The sequence below is a fragment of the Gopherus flavomarginatus genome, chromosome 2, assembly GCF_025201925.1.
Source record: "Gopherus flavomarginatus isolate rGopFla2 chromosome 2, rGopFla2.mat.asm, whole genome shotgun sequence".
NCBI classification, from domain to species: Eukaryota; Metazoa; Chordata; order Testudines; family Testudinidae; genus Gopherus; species Gopherus flavomarginatus.
In genome coordinates this window covers 259,516,282-259,539,541 of record NC_066618.1, presented here as the reverse complement: position 1 = coordinate 259,539,541, position 23,260 = coordinate 259,516,282, and the positions used below count along the sequence as shown (strand labels likewise).

The following is a 23,260-nucleotide window of genomic DNA, read 5'->3' as shown; positions in this document are numbered from 1 at the left end:
AGTCAGAAAAGAACATGGATAATGGTGGGAAGGGGCCAAACTAGGTACCTGATTGAGGGATGCTTCTACAGGTTCCAAGAGGCACAAGGCTTTACAGTTCTCACCTGCTCCAGCTGAAAACATAGACCCAATAACTGGAATCTTAGTGGGACAGGTATCTTCTGTTAAATGCTGTTCTTTTAGCTTTTCCTCCACCCTTGATTCCTTAAATCCACACAAAGTATTACAACTTCCAGTTCCAATATCCTTTACATGGATATATCCCCCTCCTATTATAATATATTTAAAGGGAACACTGCTTATTTTTCAAGTATTCTTTTCTTCTACAACATCATACCTTTATTTTTTCTGGGACCAACTGGAAAAGATGGTGTAGGTATTAGTTGTTCAGTGGTTACTGTAACTGCATTTTCCATCCCAGGAAGATTCGGTTCTATTGGACCAGCGTCAGTCAGTACTTTGTCACGCTTACGCTGCTGCCTTTTCTCACGGTTACTGATTTTAGTTTCCCAAGCTCCTAAAAAATCCCCATAAATAAAAATGGCATTAAATGAGTAATACAATGGTAAAAGAATAATCCAACTAAAATTTAACTAGGAACCAAGTTTAATTTAAGAATTAGCAATAAGATAGACTGAAACCAATATATAAAGGTGAGAACGAGTGTAAGTAACTGAACTTTACATGTAAGAGTTTAAATGGCATGCTTGAAAAGTCAGTATGTCCTTTTTCTCGATGTGAGAATAATAGTATTTTGTTTTTACAACCACTCAAACCATATAAGCCACAACACTTCAGGTAGAATAAAATGTAGGATGATTGCCTTTGATGAACAATTTTAGTATTTTTCAACCCTTATAATCCGACATTCACAGATCAAAATTGCCAACACTCCAGTTCTGAAGCTACCACCTTAACTTCTCTGTTCCAGAAATCCTGGATTTTCAGATATTCAGCATGCAAACAGTCTTAATCTAAGAACATTTCTCCAGGTAGTAACCACTACATGACCACATATCCAATTTAGATTATGACATCAGCTAATTAATTTTGTAATATGTTTAAGCAAGTAAATCTTAGACAGCATGTAGGCTAAAAAGTCTCACTGTATTGCCTTATCAATACTGTTCTTAGTACCTTCATCGGCTTCTTTTCCATCGAGACGTGACAGGTCCTGAACTGTTTTAGCATCTCCCTTTGATTTCTTCTTATTCTTTTTTGACTAAAATTAAAAAAGCAGTAATTCACTCTTATGTTCTTAAAGAGACTAAATGTTTCTATTACAGGTATTAAGAAATATTGTTATAAAAAGATATTTACAGATTAGAAATGAAAGACACTTTGCAAGATTAACCTAATGGTTAGTGCCAAAGTAGTGGCTTTTAGGAAACATTTCTTCAGTATGAAAAGTGTATGTGTGGTGATGGTGGGGGATGGTTTTTTTGCTCTGTTTTTTTATATTTAAATAGAGCAACCCCCACCCCACCCAAACCATTGCTGACAAAATCTGCCAAATCTGCCAATGACAAAGACTGGAGGATCAGCAAGTGAGGATAGGCCAGTCATACAGAACAATCTGGATTGTTTGATCGGCTGGACTCATTAAAACAAAATGTATTTTAATACAGTCAAATGCAAAGTTTTATATCTAGGAACAAGGACTGCAGGCTATATCTACAAAATGGGGGACTGTATCCTGGAACACAATGATTTAGGGGTTATAGTGCATAAGCAACTCATAATGGGCTCCCAGTACAACACTGACAAAAAGGCCTAACATTTCTCAGAGAAACACCCGGGGGAATAGTAAGTAGAAGTAGAAAAGTGATTTTACTTCTGTATATGGCATTAGTGAGACATACTAGAATGCGGTGTGCAGGTCTGCTGTTCACGTTTTTAAAAAGACTTTGAAAAACTGGATGATACAGGAAGGAAGCAAAAGAATGATTCAAGGGCTGGAGAAAATGCTCTCCAGTTAGAGACTTAAGGAGCACAGTATGTTTAGTTTGTCAAAAGAAGACGGAGGTCATTTGATTACATCTAAGTACCTTCACTGGGAGAAAATGCCAAGTACTAAAGGGCTCTGTAATCATCTAGAGAAATGCATAACATGAACCAACTGCTGGAAGCTGAAGCCAGACAAATTTAAAAATTTGAGCCTGCTTTATAATTTGAACACTTATTCCTGGGGTCATTCTGCAGCAGAAATATAAAAATTCTGCAAACAATATTTTAAAATTCTGCAAATTTTATTTTTCAAAATAACACTACATAATCACACCAGTTTTAATTATTTTGGTAATTTATTTCAAAATACCTGTCAGCAAGTATGTCTGTAACAATTCAGATACACACAAAAATTCCCCAGGAGAGAGTTAAAGGAACCCCTATGACAACTCAGTTCCTGTTTCTCTGCCTCTTCTCCTCCCAAAGCCCAGCAAGAGGGACAGAGACCCACAACTCCTCCCCCCACAGAGCCCAGCCATGGTGCTCCCCCAGCCAATACACTCAATCCCCCTCCCCATAGAGTCCAGCCACAGCCCCCTCTACACCCCACAGATACCCACATCCCCTTCCCCCCAGAGCCCAGGGTAGGGTGACCAGACAGCAAGTGTGAAAAATCGCAACAGGGGGTGGGGGAGACTATATAAGAGAAAGACCCCAAAATTGGGACTGTCCCTATAAAATTGGGACATCTGGTCACCCTAGCCCAGGGATCCAGAGGGAGAAACAGTTTGATGCTTGGTCTCAGGCTTACATGGAGTTTCCTGCACACTGTCTCCTTCCCTCAGGGCATGCAGGGAACTGCAGCTGCCAGGAATGCTCTAGCTCCCGCTCCCCCACTCCCACCCCGGCAGTCTTCTATATGCAAGTTGGGTTCTGCAGGGGTTCAGTGGCCCCTATTGGTGGCCAACAGCATTACATCCCATTTCTGTGGGGGAAAGGAAATTCTGCGAACATATTAATTTCTGCAAAATTCTGCATTATGCAGTGGCTCAGAATTCCCCCAGGAGTAAACCCTGTAAAAACTACCAAGGCAAACAACATTCTGCATCTTTTGGAGTCTCCAAATTGAGACTTTCTGAAACATATGCTAGCTAAATAAACTATTTGGCTTAACACAGGAAAATTGGATGAAATTTTATGGCCTATGATATACAGAAGTCAAATTACATCACTGAATGGTCCCTTCTGGCCTCAAACTATATAAATCTATGCAAAGTACCACCTTGAGTTAACTGATGCATTCCACCAGGGAAGCCCTAGACTTTCACTGTTATCAGAGCAAAGACACAATGGGTCCAGAAAGTAAATTGTATATAGACTTGGCAGAATTAGAATTTATTTTTTTGCAAATTCAACAATATAGATTTTTTTTTAATATTTAATAATTTTTACTTTTACAATTGTGAAAATTAAGGAGTGCAGTATTGGGGTTAGGGCAGCATTGAGAGTGGGGTGCAGAAGGCTCTCAGCATGGCCAAGAGGCCCAAGACTCCTGAGTGTGAGGTACAGGGGAGGCTGCAGTCCTGGCTGGAAGAGCAGACACCTAGTCAGGCCTGCAAGGAGGATGACGAGCCCCTGGTCACAGGGGAGATCACTTCACTGCTGTATAGTTCCCATCTGGGGATGGCTCTCTCACTTTGGCTGAGTGAGTGAGCAGGGCCATGACAGCAGAGCTGCAGAGGGCTCCCTCCATTGCCATAGGGCTGGTGACACCTGATCCCTGCAGGAACAAGGTGCAGGGTAGGCTGCTGGTCCCAGCGGGACAGAAGAGAGACTCCATGGTTGGGGACTCTTCTTCCTCTTTGCAGTTCTGGCCAGAGGTCTTTGCTCTGCCCTGCCAGGACTACAACTGTCCCCACAACCAGGGCCTACAGGAACCAGTTGTCATTGGCCCTGTGGACATGCAAGGAGCCCTCTGCAGCCCTTCTGTCATGGCCGCTCCTTCACTCCTATGACAGTGGGGCTGTAGAGGGCTCTCTGCACTGTCACAGGGCCAGTGACACCCGATCTCTATAGAGGTCAGGCGCAAGAAAAGCTACATTCCTGGTGGAACAGAGAAGGGACTCTTGGCACTCCCAGCTGGTGAGAGAGCAGGGATGTTGACAGTAGACATGCAGAAGGCTCTCTATGCTGCTGCAGGACCAGACACACCCAATCTCTGCAGGCACAAGGTATGGGGACGGCTCTGGTGCAGCAGAGTAGAGAACACTTGCCAGGACTGCAAGGAGGAAGAAGAGGATGAGCCCCGTTCCCTGGGGAAGGCAATCCTGCTACTGAATGGCTCTGTCCCTGGGCAGGAGCCATTCAGCATCAAGGTGGCCTTCCCACAGCCAGCGGGGGTCTCTGCTCTGCTAGCAGCAGAGCCTTTCCCTTCACCTTGCGGTGGCAGGGATCCAGTGTCCCTAGCCATACCAGGAACCCTCAGTAGCTCCACTATCATGGTCCTGGCTTCCTCACTCCTGTGACTCCAGGGCTCCCTGCATGGCTGCTGGCACTAGGTGAGGGGGCAGGAGGAGCTGCAGTCACACCAACTGTTACTGATGAATTTTTTCTTCATCTATTTCAGTGTAAGCTGAAATTGACGTTAACTGACATCTGTGGATTTAAATAGAGTCCTTCCAAGTCTAAGTAAGACTGCAAGTTCGTCATGGAGATCACGGAAGTCACAGATTCAGTGACTTTCTGTGACCTCTGTGATTTCTGCAGCGGTTGGTGCATTTTGCTCAGGGGCAGCTAAAGCAGCCCCAGTACCAGGCCCACTGGCCGCTGCTGGGGCAGTCTCGGGCCACCGTTCCCCTCCCTCCCCAGTAGCAGCAGGAGCTTGGGTGTGGGAGGCGGTTGCAGCATGGTATGGGGTGAGGCAGGCTCTGGGAAGCACTTACCTAGGGGGCTCCTTGAAAGCTGCAACATCCCTCTTGCTCAGCTCCTAGACAGAGGCGTGAAGCCAGGTATATAGTCTGTCGATCCCAGCAAACCTCCCCCCACTGGGGAACATGTTACATATCTACTTTTTCCATGACCTGCCAAATTCAGTCAAGGTTTCTAACATCAGTTTCTAACATCTCAGTTATATCACTGATTAAAACAGTCAGGAGGTGCAAGATGACTATACAAAATAAGGATTTTATTCATTCTAAATGATCACCTTCTGCTGCACAGAAGGTTGACAATCTTGGCTCTGCATCAGCTGAAAGATAGATTAAGAACTTGGCAGACTAGCAAAAAAAAAAACCTTAAAATCAGGCAGATGTGTGGGCCTCCATACAGAGGAAAATTGAGAACATAAAAATAAGCTTTCCTTCCCCGCCTAAGAAAGTTCTGATTCAAGATGATGCATGCTTTTTTCAAGCTTGCAAATAAAACTAGCTATGAAGGAATTTTAAGGAGCTTTCCATTTGCTCTAGAATGTCACTTTCCAGTGGATGGCAGACATGTATGGCAAATTAAGTTGAATCACTTATTTTTTGCTCTTGTGTAACTGAACAAGGCAGAGAAGAAGAATGAAGAGGGAAGTGGTCAAATTGCAGAAAGTACACATGCATCTTCAGTATAAGACCATTCTGGAGATGACAAGCAGAAGACTGTAACCATCTTCAAGGAATAAGTGAGGCTCATGGCCCCTGAAGAGAAAGACAGCAAAGGACTGCAGAAACACAAGAGGAGCATCAATACAAAAAACACTCAATGTACGCCATGTAATTTTTTAGATTTTTTAACTTGTAGTCTTCAGTTTACTCCTCTAAACCAAAGAAAGAAAGAGCACTCTGGCAGGGCCTTGGGAGATTATACTCAGTGCACTCAAGCTATTAACAAATCAATGCATTTATGGAAAGAGGGTGATTTCCCAGAGTGACTAACATAGCTGTCTAACTATCCTCACTAAGGGTATGGCTATGCTTTGAAGTGTGAGTGGGTCGGAGCGCCAGCGCTGGGAGAGAGCTCTCCCAGCGCTGCACGTAAACCACATCCTGTACGGGTGTAGCTTGCAGCGCTGGGAGCCGCGCTCCCAGCGCTGCGGCACTGATTACACTGAGGCTTTACAGTGCTGTATCTTGCAGCGCTCAGGGGGTGTTTTTTCACACCCGAGCGCGAAAGTTGCAGCGCTGTAAAGTGCCAGCGTAGCCAAGACCTAAGTTGAAGAAGAGGCTTGGAGCTGTTTTTAGCTGACATTGACGGGCACCAATTTACACCAAGACTTCACATTTTTATCCACTCCTAAATTAAAAGAAAATAGATTTTAATAAGATGTTTTAGATTTTATTTGAATTATGTTTCTTTTTAAAAAACCTGTTTAAAATGAAATATGAATTTACTACAAAATACATTAATGCCTAAACTTATTACAATCTCTTAAAACATTTAAATAATAAATGCGCTGAATCCATGAGCCTTTATCATAAACTTTGAGTTAAAGTCTGCTTTTCTATATAAATAATCAATCAGGGAAAAACTAACTTTTGAAGTCAAGCTTTATAAATATGGCATAGTGGATCATATACTGTGTTAAGGGCTTGATTCTGTAGGTGGCCAACCTGCAGCTCCGGAGCCACATGCGGCTCTTCAGAAATTAATATGCGGCTCCTTGTATAGGCACCAACTCTGGGGCTGCAACGACAGGTGCCAACTTTCCAATGTGCTGGGGGGTGCTCGTTGCTCAATCCCTGGCTCTGCCCCCTCCCCCTGAGCATGCTCGGTGGGGCTGCCAGTGGGCAGGAGGTGCTGGGAGTGGAGGGGAGAAGCTGATGGGGGCTGCTGACGTATTACTGTGGCTCTTCAGCTACGTACATTGGTAAATTCTGGCTCTCTCTCAGGCACAGGTTGGCCACCCCTGCTGTAGGGGGATCCATGGGCTGCGGTACTGGGTGCAACAGACTGGCAAACTGACCTCACTCCCGTCCCTATTTCGTTAGTAGTTCTCCGGAATTATTTGGTTTCCAGGTCCTGTGGATCCTCCCTTTAGGCTGGGGGGAGGGTCCTTTGGCAGTGGGTGGGCTCTGCCCACCCATTTCCTGGTTCCCAATAGGAACAGACTGGTAAAGTCATCACAGGGGATAGGACCTGCCTGTGACTCCAGAGGACATCACATATCTCATCAGGATCGTTTACTGAGCTCATCTGGGTAGCCTCATACTCCTATTTATAGCTTCTCCTTACCTGAGCTCTGATTGGCTCAGCTCTCAAATATTTATGACTCCAGCTACCATGGAAACTTACTCTCCAGCTTATAGAAAAACATTGATCTGCACAGCAACTACCAGCCCTTGCTTCTGGACAGTTCTGGGCACTTTAACTAAATGGCCTGTTTCCATGCATGTTTATACAGAGATACATGCAAACAGAAATCCATTAAATGTCTTAGCTGCCTCCCTCTTTTTTCAAATAAAATACTGCGATGCAAAAAGCATGTGGGTTACATGAGCAGAAGTCGTGGATTGTTGTTAGTTCTTGCGTTTTCCTGGAAGTTGAGATGAAAGTGGAACTGGAGTTATGTAACAAAGAAGGGGTTGATTGTTTAACCAGAAAGGAGCAACACTGGTGTCAAAGCAGGACACTGTTGAAAGAAAGAACAGCATTTTTCTGACTGCAGCCTCTACTGCTGATTTCAAGACCTGAGAATTGGAGGGGAAAAAACTGTCATGGCTGCATGTCATAACAGGGACCCTATTTTCAAGAAATTCCTGTACCTCTGGATAAAAAAGAAACGCGCGCTAAATGTAAACTGCAAAACAAAAAATGCAAGTCCTGGTTGTGAGAATGAATGTCATTATGACAAATGCGCTCAAAGGCAATGACTCTGAAGATGATATGGACATGTCTGAACAATCTGGATGAACTGGTTAGTACATTTATTTTTGCACCATTCTTATGAACTGCCTACCATCTTACTATGCTAATAAATAACTTAGATTGTCATAAATTTGTGTTTTGGATGCAGTTCTTATGAATTTCAAAATGTTTATGTTCAAAATGTAATTGCCCCCACAACAAGCTAACATAACATTAGTCAATTACATTATTACTGTTACTGTTGGATTTCTGAAATGATTTGTCATGGCTCAATATAATCAAACATCTTAGATGACTTCATGTTTAAAAGTAACGCTTTATTAGGTATTTATGAATTTTAACATTTTTTAAAATGTTTTTTCCCTCCTCCAGCTGTTTGGTATGTTGCTCAAGATAAACATTTAAATAAATTTAGATAATTCTTATTAGTTATTTTCCCTATAAAACTGAACTTAGAATAAATTATATAATTTAAACAGTGTTGCAAACAGCTGCAGTAAGGAGGAAACTCTCATTTATAATCTTTTTGAAAACAGTGCAATATGCAATACTCCAGGAGAGAGAATTACTTTTTTTACTATTTTGTTTTATGGTAAACTATAGACACAGGAGGTTATGAATGTCCATCGCCTGCAATGTCTACAACTACAGTGTCATCTGCTGGTATCACCAGCAGTGCTGCAACTAAACATATGTCAGACAGTGACTTATCTCTCTCTTTTTTTTTTTTTTTTTTTTTTTAAAAAAAGACTACTTTATTCATCATCCAGTAAAACCATTGATGAGTTTGTCATCAGGATGAGCAAATTTCAGCAAGACTCCATAAATCAGAAGATTGCCCAGGTCACTTATGCAACAAACTCTCTCTTCTGTCCCATTCAGAACAAACATTTAATTGACATGGTTCAAACATTACAACCAGGTTACACTCCACTGGACAGAGCAGACATTGCTGGATACAGTGTATGGGAAGGAAATTGAAGAGTGTAAAAAAACCTTGATGGAAAATTCATTACTCTGAATCTTGATGGGTAGAACAATATACACAATGATCCAGCAATATGTGCTTGTGTGACAGACAATGGGACTTACAGAAACAACTGATACATTGGGAAATACTGATACAGCAGAATACTTAAAGTAGCTGCAGGTAATAGAACAAAATTCAAGTGTGGACCCTGCTCACAGACAAGCTGCAAATGTAGCAAAGATGAGAAGAAATCCAGATGATGAAAATGAAGGCAACCTGAAAACTTATAACATATGGATTCAATGCTCATTTGACTAAAATACAACTCCAAGAATAAAGGAAAACGTTGAAATTGCAAAATACTTCTGTAACAACCACTTTGCTTCAGTTTCACTGAAGCGAGAAGAAGGATCCAAACTAATTCTACCCAAGATATGCACTTGAATTCAGTGGTTGACTGTTCTGAGCCATTTATTAAGAACTAGTCTATTCTGATGATAATTTTCAAAGAGAATCATGACAAAATAGATGGAACTATAACAGCCAAATTTCAGAGTAGCAGCAGTGTTAGTGTTAGTCTGTATCCGCAAAAAGAACAGGGGTACTTGTGGCACCATAGAGACTAACAAATTTATTTGAGCATAAGCTTTCGTGGGCTACAGTCTACTTCATCGGATGCATGTAGTGGAAAATACAGTAGGAAGATATATTTATTACACACACACACAGAGAACATGAAACAATGGGTGTTATCCAAACATACTATAAGAAGAGTGATCAGTTAAGGTGAGCTATTATCAGCAGGAGAGAAAAAGAACTGTTTGCAGTGATAATGGGGAAAACTATTTCTCCATGCTTATTGTGTAAAGGTGCTATTTAGTTGTAAATCAACGTTTTAATCGTTATATTAACCAGTAATAATACACCTCTCTTAGAAAATAACAGAAGTACAAATGGGAAAATTGATTAAAATAATCAAGGCTTTTCACTTTGGGATTTAAATCATGATTTAAATCACCCTGATTTACTTCAAGGCACTACTAGATTCTCTCCTTATATTTCCCCAAAATGATTTGACTGTATTACTCTAATAAAAACAGCCATTTAGTGGCAAAGAATTACTTGGAACTGCAGTTTAGGCTCGGTATTTTTTTGTGAGGGAGGGAAGGAGAAAAATGAGCAGCGAGAAAGAAGTGTTTGTTTCTTCGTTTAAAAAAATGTTATCTTTACTTCCAAATACAAACACCTATGATATTCTTTAGAATTCAGGCTTTCATCTAACATTGGAACATTTCTTGTTATTCAAATGCAGAACTAACTAATACTACAAGAATTTCCAATAACTTATTTACCCACTCAAGCTATAAAACCATTAACAGCTGGGAAATAAATCAGGACCAAATATTTGGTTTTTTTTAACCAAATTGTTTCCTACATTCAACAACTTCTCAGTAATAGTTACAGTTAACCGCTTATGCTGTTTACAGAATACATCTTCTACTAGTACACAATGAATCTCCAAAAGTATCATGAGAACAGTTTCAGCCTAATCACTTTGATGTTTATCACAGAAAGATTTTAAAAATTCCCTGTAGGAGCGAGTACACTTATTAGAGCTAGAACCAAAACCAATGTGACAATCATTTTCAAATCAGGAAATCACTGCACGGCAATTTACTTGACATATTATAATTTAAACCAGCAGATGTAACCTGTATTTTCAATTATATAAAGTTGTAAGCAAAAGAGCCAAGATAAAGTCAGTTTTGGTCATAAGCCTATTTTAATCAGATATATAAAAGCTGTGTGGTGAACTGAGGGTATATTTGCTCAGTGGTTTATGGTACATGTTAAATCTGGAAGAAATGAGAAGGTAGTCCTCAATGTGCAGGAAATGATAAATTTAAATGCAATCTGATGTTCTATTTAAACATGTATAGCAGAGCTTTAACAGAAGATATAAGTTTAGCCAACTAAATCAGTAACAGAATATGCATGGCATTAATTTTATAACAAAAGCCAAAAAAGTTCTCCTTTATTTATTGCCAAAAATCAGACTTCAAGGTTCCATAATTGTCTTCAAAAATTAAGGACAACACCATCACCTAAAGGCCAGATCCTGGAGCCCTTAAGTCAACAACTCCCATTCAAGTAAAGGGAGTTTGCAAGTATAGGATTTGGCCTTAAAACAGCACTCCCTCAGCTGTCAGATGATACAACTATTGTAAGTTATTTGAAAGATTACAATGATCACCTTTTGAGCACCTACAGAGAGTAAACACAGCTGAATACTGATTTAGCCTTATTATCACATACAGGAGCTGCTTTTCAGTATTTTAAATTCCTTTGTTTTAAAAGGAAGTGCAAACATTTAATTCCTGATGTAGGATCTTAGCATCTTTAAAGCTATCTTTCAAAAAAAAAATTTTTTTTTAAATTAGCAGTTGGAAAACTTACTATTTTTGTAAAATAATTTAAATTGGATAAGAGCTCTTCAGGGCAGGAATCGTCTTTTATTCTCTTTTACATAATGGAACTGTTTGAGGCCTTCACATAATACAAATATGTAAAAATTAATCTTATCAGGAAGTTTACTATAGTTTCAAAGCCATAAATAACCTTCTCATTTTTCTTGTCTGCATCCAGTGGCTGCTTCGGATTTTCTCTTTGAACCGTCTGAATTATTTCATCCTCAGATACTTCAAGAACAGGCCGTCCATTAGGCTGCATATGTAATCAAAAATTAAAATCAGATTAAATCTGAGAGGGCAGGGGAAGCAAATCACAGAATGTTAAGTTACATAATTACAAAGACAGTATGAGAGGTTTTCTTTGAAGCCCACTACAGTTCTATGCATTATGGGGAAAGAACCTAAATGCTTGCTTAATTACCTTTTAATGTAAATCAACTTAGTTTTATATGAAACATTTTCAAAAAACTTATTTTCAAAATTTCAGAAGACTGCTACTGTGGTTGTATATCCTGTATGAAGTTCAGAAACAAGTACATGAACACTAAATATGCTAAGTGCATCTGGATAAAAATCAGACTAGTAGTTTCTACAGCGAGTCTGTTGAATAGCAACAATCTTGCATATTGTAAACAAGCAGATTAAGAATCACCACCAGTGAAGGAAAGCCATTATCTATTTATAGTAATATCTATACCAAACTGTAACCAATCATGTAGTGGAATGTTACACAGCTTTACTATCTTTAATGTAAACAAACACGAAATAAAAGAGGAAGTATTTTATCAATCTTTATATCGAGGAGTATTAAATATAGAATTGCTCCTAGACAAAAAAACTATGCATCTATAAAACTTTCAGGAACTTTAGGTCTGCACAACTGTAGCTTGGATTCCAAATAAGTTTTGCTAAACATTACAATTTTTAAAAAAGCTCTTCCTGATGAGGTTTAGGATTGTGTATATTGATAGCAATTACTTTAATATACAGAAGTGAATGGGCATGTGCATTTGTTTTCTCACATGTATAGACACAGAAGTACACCTCTACCTCGATATAACGCTGTCCTTAGGAGCCAAAAAAAAATCTTACCGCGTTATAGGTGAAACCATGTTACATTGAACTTGCTTTTGATCCAAAGGAGTGTGCAGTCCCGCCCTCCCGGGAGCACTGCTTTACCGCGTTATATCCAAATTTGGGTTATATCGGGTGGCGTTATATCGAGGTAGCGGTGTATATGCAGTGTCCATGTGAGCAACTGAACATGTACTCACAATTGGAGCAAAGTGTCCTCTGCAGTATCTCACTATAATGCAATAATTGCATAAGTAATGTTTAAGTACAGGAAACTACCTTCCAGTTAAATCTCTGGAGTGCCAGCCACAATTCTGTTTTGCCAAATGTATAGGGGGAGGGAGGAAGGAGAGAGAGAATGGAGAAGCTTTTCCCCTCAAAACAGGGACTAATTTTCAAAACATCAACTTTGTCAGATACCAAGTTCTTAAAACTACAAGTTGCAAATGTAGTGGGTTACCTATTTAAATTAAAAACAAACCACACATACACATGCATGGATAAGCATGCTATTAAAAATCTTTAACCGAGTGAAATTTTTTAGACATTATTCACTTAAAAAAGAGCAGTTTTGGTCAACTCCAAACCATTCTCAAAATGTGACTCAAATTCACCAAATAAATCACTTCAGCTAATGTTTCTGAAGGCGGGCCCCTCATGAGCCATTCACAAGATGGTAAGAGGAGAAGGAGGTGCACAGATAACTTTAGGCCTACTGGTTATGGCACTCACCTGGGATGTCAGAGACCTGGGTTTTAATTACCCTTTTTGTCACATTTATATGGAGAAGGGATTTGAATTTGGATTTTAAAAAGAAGTATTTAAAATAATTTGAGATACACTTATCTCATAGAACTGGAAGGGACCCTGAAAGGTCATCGAGTCCAACCCCCTGCCTTCACTGGCAGGACCAAGTACTGATTTTGTCCCAAATCCCTAAGTGGTCCCCTCAAGGACTGAACTCACAACCCTGGGTTTAGCAGGCCAATGCTCAAACCACTGAGCTATCCCTCCCCCAATCTCTCCTTACAGGAGAGTGCCCTAGTAACCAGGCTATGGGATATTCTGGCATAGGTCTCTCAAGCTTTCCTGTTGAAGTTGTTCCACTGGGTATACATAATTAAATAGTCACTGGAAAAGGCTTATGAACTTGGGTCTCCCACCTCCCAGGCAAGTACCCTAATCACTAGGCTATAGGAATCTCACTCTCTGGCCTGGTGACTATTCAAGTATTTTATGCAAAGTGGAACAGTTTCAACTTGAGAAGCAGAGAGACCTATACCAGAATAACTCATGGCCTAACGGTTAGCCCTTGCCTGCAAATTCAAATCTCATGTCCACATCAGACAGAGGGAAGAACTGAACCCCAGCTCACAAGTGATTTCCCTAACCATTGTGCTAAAGGTTATAAGGCAACCCCACTTCCTGCTTCCAGCCAGTTTAGGAATCTATTATTTTATTTATTTGCATTTAGGTGGAAATATTTTTTGTTTTTGTTGACCCAAATGCTTTCTTTGACTTGAAACTAGTTTTGTCTACTTTTTTGATGTGCTCAAATTTTTTTGATTTGGTTCAACCTGAACTAGTTTTTTTAATATTTTGGAACTGCCCGTGAACCGAAAAAAATCTGTAATTTGCCATGCTCTACTTATATCTGGATTTTTTTTTTAAAAAAAAACACACTACAAAATAAAGACCTCTGCACTTTTATTTAAAATATTTCTGCAATACCCCTCACCTCTTTTCCCCACTCTTCTGACAGTCTTCAGTCAGACTGTTAGTTCCTTAGTGCTATATTTGCACAAAGTAGTAATAAAGGACATTCTTGCTGCCATTTAAACCCAGAGACTTATAACAATTATTAGCCTACATTAACCTCCTTCTCCCATCTATGGAGTACAGAGAGAGAAAAAAGGGGCATGAAGGTTAAAACAAACAAAAGGAAGTACTTCACACAACAGTCAACCAGTGGAACTGCTTGCCAGGGGACGCTGTGAAGGCCAAAAGTATAACCAAATTAAAAAAATAATGAGATAAGTTCATGGAGGACAGATCCATCAATGGCTGTTAGCCAAGATGGTCAGGAACGCAACTCCATGCTCTGGGTGTCCCTAAGCCTCTGACTGCCTGATGCTGTGACTGGACAACAGGTGATGGATCATTGATTGCCCAAGTCTTTTGATTCTCTTTGAAGCATCTGGCATTGGCCGCTGTCAGAAGACAAGATACTGGGCTAGATGAACCATTGATCTAACCCAGTATGGCCATTCTTATGAAGATTTCATCTCCTGTCTATGAATCATTTAAGTTATGTTTCCATGATATGTTTAGTCTGTATGGCATCATATTTAAATTAATCTCCACGGGACAAGAGCTGCATCTTCATTTTTATTTGATAGTACCAAATATTCTTGACTGAGTTTGTATTTTCTTTTACAGGATACAATTTTAACTAAGAATTAAAAATCATGTTTAATATTAATCTCAAACGCTAGAACTAAAGTTATTGCATTTAATTTCAGAACAGGTCAAACTGTATGTTAAATGGTATACTACTTTAATACTTGCTGACAGATTCAACAAGAAACATTTGTTAGATGGAAGAGCTGCTACTTATCAGCACCCAGTATATCTAGCTATTACACTGCCTTCATAACTATTCTAAGGCCAGGTCTGCATTACAAACTTACATTGATATAAATGCATCATTCGGGTTGTGAAAATCCACACTTCTGAACGATGTAGTTATACAGTCCTAACCACTGGTGTGAACGGCACTAAGTTTGGGAGAGCTTCTCCCATTGACAAAACTACTGCCTCCTGTGGAGGTGGATTAACCATGTCGATGGGAGTTCTCCCATCAGTATACTAGTATCTGCACTAAAGCGCTGCAGCTGCACGGTTGTAGCTTTTTAAGTGTAGACCTGCCTCCTCAGTGACTTGACTTAGCAGATACATACTCTTCAGATTTCATTTGTTATGCGTTGCCTATTTTGAAAGCCAAATATATAGAACTGCTGTCCATTGTAACTGATTTAATGCCCAAGGGCGAACACACACTTTCTGCACACACGACGTGGTGACAATTGTTGAGTGCCTTTTTTGTGGGCCCTGAAGTAACTTGGGTGAAAAGTGCTATTCTGCCTTGCGGTGGCTTAAAGACTATGCTATCCTGCCTTCAGCCGACAGTTAAAAACAGAGAGGAAGAGGAACAATTTTAGAGAACTTCAGGATTTTAAAAAAATTATCTGAAAAAAGTGTTACTAGAAGCGTATAGCCTTAACTGCAAATGGAAAGGTGTAATTTTGGACTCAAAATTATCTTTAAAATAATAGTTGCAATTTTCCACATTTAAATACATCCTGAAAACTTTTTATTATTATTATTTTCTGTTATGAGATAGCTTACTAATAACTCAAACTCAGCCCTGTATCACAACAATTATGTTTTCATATTGTGGAACCTTTTCCAAGTACTAAAACAATCAATTTGAGACAAGACTGGGAGTTGATCCAACCTTAGTTATGAAAGATTACTACATTTATTTTATACTTTTTACTATTTAAATAAAGGATCAAAATCTGCTATGTTCCAGTATACTTACAAAGAACCCATGACACTTTCCATAGCATAAAACAGTGGTTCCCTATTATTGTTTTTAAACTAAAGGCAACACATCAACTTGATGGTCTTATTTGAGTCCCATCCAGGGTCCAAATTCAAGGGGGAAAGTGAGCAAAAACCAGAGATCAGCATTATCCTCCCCTCCTGAGGGAACACCAACCACTAGAAGCTCCGGCAGGGGGCGGGGCAGCCGCACCGCTCGGGGAGCAGGAGTGCTCCAGGGCCCGCTCTGGTCAGCCCAGGGCAGGGGGTTAAAGACTAATGCTTACCGGTTACCGTTTAATATTTTACATTCTACCGTTAATATAATAAAACCACCTCAATGAGTGGCAGGAGAAGCTCTCCCACTGACACAGTGCCATGCAAACAAGTACTTATGCTGGCGAAACTTACGTCACTCAGAAGCATGTTTTTTTCATACCTCTTGAGCAACGCAAGTTTTGCCAACATAGGTGGCAGTGTAGACATAGCCTTAGGCTTAGTTCTGCAGGAGACAGTTGCCACTGCTGTGGGACGAGCTTATTGTCCAATGTCTCCACTCTCCCCCCAGGCCTCCCCTCTGCACCAGGCCCATGACACATCTAGAACCTTCCCACAAGCGACTGTTTGGGAAACACTGGTTCAGAGCATGCAGCATTGTTCCATATACTTGGCTACACAAATCCATCCACCCACCCAGAGTTGGTACACTGTCAAACCACAAGCCTATGGGATACTCTGGTGTGGCATTCTCTATCAATTTATCCTGTTGAAACTGTTCTGCAAGGTATAAATAATTAACTTTACAAAGGGATAACAGTGAATAGTCATTATGAATGCCTATGAAGTGCCACTATGAACGACAATGAATAGTTATTGGGCTAAAGAGAGAGAATGACTATCATCTGGTAACCTAGGATGCGAGGGAGAGAAGGTGGAGTCCCTGCTCCAATGACTAACTATTTATACAAAGTGTAATAGCATCAAGAGGAGACAGAGAGACCCACACCAGTATATTCCACTGCCCAGTAGTTTGGGCACTCTCTTGAGATGGGGGAGACCTGTGTTCAAAATCAGACAGAGAGGGGGAATTCCATACCACAGGGGGGTGGCCTAAACACTGGGCACTGATGAAGGTGACACTACTACTTCCTCATGCTCCAGCTGATTTGTGAATCTAACCCTTTAAAATGAAACAAAAAATCCCTTTTGGGTTTCATCTGGCCTGATTTTTTTTTCTTCAATTGTCTGCATTTGTTTTGGATTCGATTCAAACTGAAATAATATTTTTTCAAAACTGTCTGTGAACTGAAAGGTCAGTTATTAGCCCAGCTTTGTTCACTGGATAAAAGGGTTTAAAATTGAAGGCTATGGGAAAGTGAGTAACACTCCCCTTGCACCAGCTAGAAAGCAGAGAGGTGTTAGCAAAGAACCCCACCCAACCTTGTAGGAGCCAGGAAGCTCTGGGATTGGAGGTGAAAAAAATAAGTCTTAAGAGGAGATAAAGAGAATGCTTGTGCTCCCTACCAGCAGCAAGAGAAGGTGAGTGCTTTACAATTATTACTCATCTAGTAAGCCAGAAGAGGAGACGGAAGATGGAGCCCTCGCAAACAAGATCCAGGGACAGTACACCTTGGTAATAATCCCTATAGACTCCTCTTTCAAGCACCTGGAAGAGGCAGAGGTTGATTTCTCCACTGGATGTGGACTCCAAACAGTGAGCTATCCCCATCTTTTGAATCCATCTATGGCTAGTAAGTTTGGCCCTTCATAAAGGTATGACTGGAGGTTATTACGGTCACAATCAAATATATTCACTAAATAGTTTTGGCTATTTGACTAATTCTCTCACATTAATTTATATTAAAAACTTTAGATTGGATATTATTTGACTAGCATACTGGAAAGTAGTACAGAACTGTTTTATTCCCTTAAGTTGCAAAGGGTATAGCTGTAGTGGTGTTCTTTACCCTATATATGGGTGACAAGTGCCAGGTAAATTTTTCCATCCCTGCATGCAGTAATACATGAAAGTTGTAGGTTACCTGCCACAGTGAGAGCTCAGTAATTAAACAGAATACTAATTATATAAATATTTTTAACAAGACATTGGTAGTGTTCATCTCATTCATCTCCACATAGTGTTGTATTTCATATTTTATCATAGTTTATTTTAAAAATGATACTACAGTTAAAAATATTTAACCTTATTTAAAATTTGGCAACACTGGAAGGATTAAACTACTGGGATAGATCCTGCTAATTTTTCACGAGAAATAGGGTTAACTGGAACAGCATAGTTAATGATGCATATCATTGTGTGTATATATATATTTATAGATTCAGTATGTGCATTTTCTTTAACAAGAGAATTTGTGTTCATGGGGAGTTAAAAATAGAAGACGACAATACATCTAGTAAAAACTCAAATACTTTGGTGGAAGGGTGTGTGTTTGAGTTAGTAAGTGGGCTTCGTTCCTGTTTCTTGATGAAAAAGGCCTCAAATTTTTGTTAATTATTTTGGTTCTCTTTTTCTTAGATATATAAAGAATGTCAAGTCTATTCTTTCCCGATTGCTGGGGGACATCATGGAGGACTCAGATGTGTGTGCCTTCACTGAATAAGCAGGATTTTGAATCTTTAACAAATATACCCTCTCTCTAAAATGGTAATTAACCAAAGTTTTAAACAGTTTGAATAAATACCCTCCCCTTCCAGTTTCTCAGCTTTCACTCTCTGGATTCTTAAAAAGGTAATAATTTCATTGGTTCTTGGTCACCATAGAGGTTTCTAGGAGCGAAGATCTTAATTTCTAATTAAAAAAAAAAGAGGAATACCCACTTAGCCATTCTTCTTCACAAAGCAAAAAACTAGAAAAAGGTATAAGCCCAGTTTCTTTCCACTTTTCAGATCATCAGTTAAACTCACACTTATTTAGATCTTATGTGAGGCAACTGAAAGACAAGGTTATAACAGGCCAAATGACATACACTCCACTGTCTTCCATCCTATTTTGGCAAAAACAGTATTAAAACTATTTAGCCAATGCAGAAAGCTACAGACCAATCTGTCTAGGACCCAAATCTCTGACAAGACAGAAATAGCTTTAGAAGGGTGTGCAGTAAACTTGATGCATGGGATTAATTTGCTTACGAGGTGAAAGTACAGCAAAGCAAGCATCATCAAAAACAACGTGGACGAGGTAATATCTTTTATTGGATTAACATCTATTGATGAGAGAAGCTTTCAAGCCCCAGAAAGCTCTTCTTCAGGTCTGGGAAAGATTTAAGATACAACTTAACTCACTTAAAACTGCCTTCACGAAACAAAGACACTCCACCAGAGAAGTAGATTGCTTCAAGGAACAGACCACCTCTATACCCCAAGAGAACTTGCTTCAATACAGAAATAAAGCCTCTTCCAACCACATACCCCTAGTTGTCACGTACCACCTCAAAATGGAACCCATATGGTGCATCAAACAACTACATTCCAAACTTGATGGGGACTGCATCCTGAAAGAAATCTTTCCTGAACCCCCACTTCTGGCCTTCAGACTCCCTCCAACATCAGAAGCAAGCTCCCCACAAACCAGGCCACACCAACTCAAAGCACCTCCAGACCTTCTCATAACAAGAGATGCAAAACCTGCAGACCTATCTCCACTGCTACAACAATCAATACACCTTTCAAGTTTCAATGGTAGCCATTTTAGTCTGTATCAGCAAAAAAACCAAGGAGTTTTGTGGCACCTTTCAAGATCCATCGATTCTACATATGCCTATCACAACATGTTGTATACCTCCATCCAGTGCAATAAATGCCCCAATAACTACATGGGTGAATCCAGATAATCACTATGCTCTCAAATGAACTTGCACAGGAAAATGATGATAGATAAAAACCACCTGTAGGTGAACACTTTTCACAAACTATATGTTAGGCTCATCAGTCCTCATTCTCAAAGGAAACCTGCACAATACTTTCACAAGACGAGCCTGGGAACTTAAATTACCAACTCTGCCAGACACTAAAAATCATGGATTGAACAGACACACTGGATTAATGGTTTATTACAACAATCCGTAACACACTAACCTCATCATTTTATCCTATGACTAAGATGTTAACTGGCCACTCTACATTGAATGGTCCCTTAGAATATGAGCTACCTATTTATACCAATCTGTTTACCTTGCATTTACCTGTGAAACTGAGTACCTTTCCCAGATCTGAAGAACTATGTGTGACTTGAAAACTTGTCTCTCTCACCAACAGAAGCTGGTCCAATAAAAGACATTACTTCACCCTCTTTGTCACTCTAATATCCTGGGATGGACATGGCAACAGCTATGCTGCAAAATCAAAAACAGAAAGCTGCCTGCACATTGTGATATTTAAAGACTGAAAAAAAATGCAATGGAATTCTAAAGTGGTATCTTAAGAAACAGCATTACTTACTTGAGATTATCCTTAGTGCACTTAACATACCCACCAAGTCTCTCTCATTTAGAAATAGCTTTTAGATTATTACAGTGTGTTCCTCTATGGATTATCGATTCCGCTTCATCTTTTCAATGAGACATGCAAAATCCTGAGTTGTCAAGTTTATCTCAAAGTCTGTTACTTATTGCTACAGTTTATAGCTCTTGTTCACCTTTCTGGACTCTATAATAAACTTCAAAAATACCTAAACTTGTCGAGTGAAGAAGATAAGCCTCTAACTTCTGTAGAATTAAAGCTTTCTTAAATTAGAAGGTAATTAAATCTCAAGACCTCAGGGTTTCTTAGAAAGATTTCTAATGATGAACCAATGCTGTCCCATCTCCCGGCAAAAATCTTCAATGCAATTACTGCTACTCAAAGCTTTCCAAGTAGCAAAGCAATTGAAAAGAAATGGGCAATCTCACATGATCTATTCATAATCCAGAGAAACATGCAAATACCACATCAGTTTTACCCTGCAGCTTCTTGGGAAACCTACAGCACTAGGACTACTTGCCCCTGGACTTCACCAGAAACCCTCTCTCACATCAGTGTCCACCTTGAAGCACTATGGTAAGTTTTTCAAACTCTCGTTATAAATAAAACAGAATGTTCCAGCAGTTTTACTTTAATCTGAAACAAACCGTTCAAATTAAGGACGGTCTTCTTTCCATCTCCAAATGCAACTGTGAAGCCAGTAATCCCCCCGCGTGCCCCCCCCCCGCCGTCAGCGAGCCCCCAGGCCCCCTCGCGGCCCGGCCCCCCGTCAGCGAGCCTCCCCCCGGCCCTACACTCACCCTGGCCGCCCCTTTCTCCGCAAGCCTTTTCTTGTTCCGTTTCTTCTGCTCCTCAGCCTTCAGCAGCAGCAGCGCGGCCGGAGCCGCCTTGTTGGGGGCGCCGCCGCCGCCTGTCAGGCCCAGAGCTACCGCCTCGTCGTTTTCTTCCCGGCCAGGCAGGCTCCGGGGCTGCTTCCTGCGGGAGCCCGTTGCGCAAGCCACGGCCCAGAGCAGCCCCAGCAGCAGCAGCAGCCCCAGGGCAGCCGTGGCGAGCAGCACGAGCCAGCTCGGGAGGCCCTGCGGCTCGAGGCCCAGCTCCAGACCCAGCTCTGTGCGCAGCAGGCCCAGCCCGACCGACAGCGCGTCCCGCACCCGGGCCGACACCTCCTCGGCCTGCTGGGCCAGCGCCTCCTGCCAGCTCCGCGCCGCCATCGCTGCTCCCACCCCGGAGGGGCCGAAACCGAGCGCGGGGCGGGCGCTCAAGCCGAGCGCATCTCCCGCCGCCGGGCCCCGCAGCCGGGCCGCCCGCTGCGGCTGAGGGCAGGACGCAGTCGCTGGGAGCGGCCCGTTCAGCTCCGCGGCGCCTCGCTCTATCCCCGCCCCCGGCTAGAGTGCAACGTCACCTCTCAGGCTCCGCTGAACGTCGGCGGACGGCGCCGCGCAACGTCCCGCCCTACGCGGGGCGCAGAGTGACGTAGGGGCGGGGAAGTGGAACGTGCACCCGCCTCCCGTCTCTAGAGGAGCGATACGGACGCATGCGCTGTTACTCTCTCTCCGCCGCCCGCCAAGGCTTCCTAGAGCTGTCAGTCTGCCTGCCCCCGCGGGACGGGGCGGAGCCAGTCCCCCGCTACACGTGGCTCTGAGAGCGCTGGGCCGCCATGTGCACCATGCTACTAGGGGCGGCGTGACCACGAGCCCTAAAGCATTTTCTTCCCGCGGTGCCTTGGAGCCCGCGCTGCCGCTGGGACGGGCTAGCATTGAGTTACGCATTGACAGGGTGAGACACCCCAATAGCCCATGGCTTGCTCAAGAGGGCAGCGCAGTGCCCGGACTCTCAGCAGACCTTCCTGTCTGTTTTGGGGCCAGGAGGTATCCCTACTTTTTGGAGGGGCTCTTCCATTGCTCGTCCTCCTGCCACAATCTTTGCCAACTGGCTGCTGCCCCTGATTGTGAGCGTACAATTCCCGTTGACTTTGAGGACCAAGGTTGGCCCTAAATGTTAAATTGCCTTTGTTTTAATCAAAAACTGCAAAAATAATTTTTGCTGAAGTAAGGTGGGCTATGTCTAGTCTATCAGTAATATCTCCTCTCCAGATAAATTCAACTCAAATCAAAAGTTCTTATCTACCATCACTCTTCATTATGAAGAATTTTTGTGCCTGAATGAATGACATGGTGAGCTTGCCAGTATGGGGAGTACCAGCTTGTATATTATGCTGGCAAGTGGCTAGAGATCAGCATTGCCCATCATACTGCAAAGAATATATGTATATTAGTGAGTTAACAGTACTGTACTTGTAATCTCTATTTCAGTTTGCAACTTGTCAAACTCCATTTGAATGAGGAAGAGATGGCACAACTTGAAGAACATGGAAGTCACTATCTCACGGTCACTACCTCACAAATGTTAAGAATTTTTTTTTTTTAGTAGTTCTGTGTATTCTATTCTGTTGATAATCTTAAAGACAGTAGGCCAAATTCTGCTTTCAGACACAAACACGCACAGAGCTCAGCATAACTGCAGTGGGAGTTTTGCATGTAGAGCTTGGTTCTCCACTGCCTTGCATCTTGTGTAGTTATTTACACCTGTGCAAAGTAGTAACCATATCCCCCACCCTAGCTGAATTTGTTGTATAGATGGGACCTTGGGAAAAAGTTGTAATTGTAGAATAAAACAAACAAATCAGGCTTTGCTTGATTAATTTTTCATCTTGAATACTGCGTGCAGATGAGATCACCCCATCTCAAAAAGATATATTGGAATTGGAAAAGGTTCCGAAAAGGGCAACAAAAGTATGAGGGGTATGGAACAGCTTCTGTATGAAAAGAGATTTATAAGATTGGAACTTTTCAGTTTGGAAAAGAGA

General features: G+C 41.3%; 1 protein-coding gene across 2 annotated transcripts in view; it reads right to left on the bottom strand.

Moving 5' to 3' along the window:
• Positions 1-21,789, bottom strand: part of MTDH (metadherin) — a 53,611-nt gene extending 31,822 nt beyond the window's left edge. Inside the window, exons 1-4 of one of the 2 annotated variants that reach the window (XM_050940938.1) lie at positions 21,195-21,789; positions 11,384-11,488; positions 1,138-1,222; positions 338-517 (exon numbers count right to left, since the gene is read on the bottom strand). In XM_050940938.1, the coding sequence (XP_050796895.1) occupies positions 338-517; positions 1,138-1,222; positions 11,384-11,488; positions 21,195-21,605 (781 nt within the window). In that variant the 5' untranslated portion in view covers positions 21,606-21,789. The remainder of the gene's footprint in view (positions 1-337; positions 518-1,137; positions 1,223-11,383; positions 11,489-21,194) is intronic. The other variant, XM_050940937.1, reaches the window with a different exon arrangement.
• Between the last annotated feature and the right edge of the window lie 1,471 nt (positions 21,790-23,260).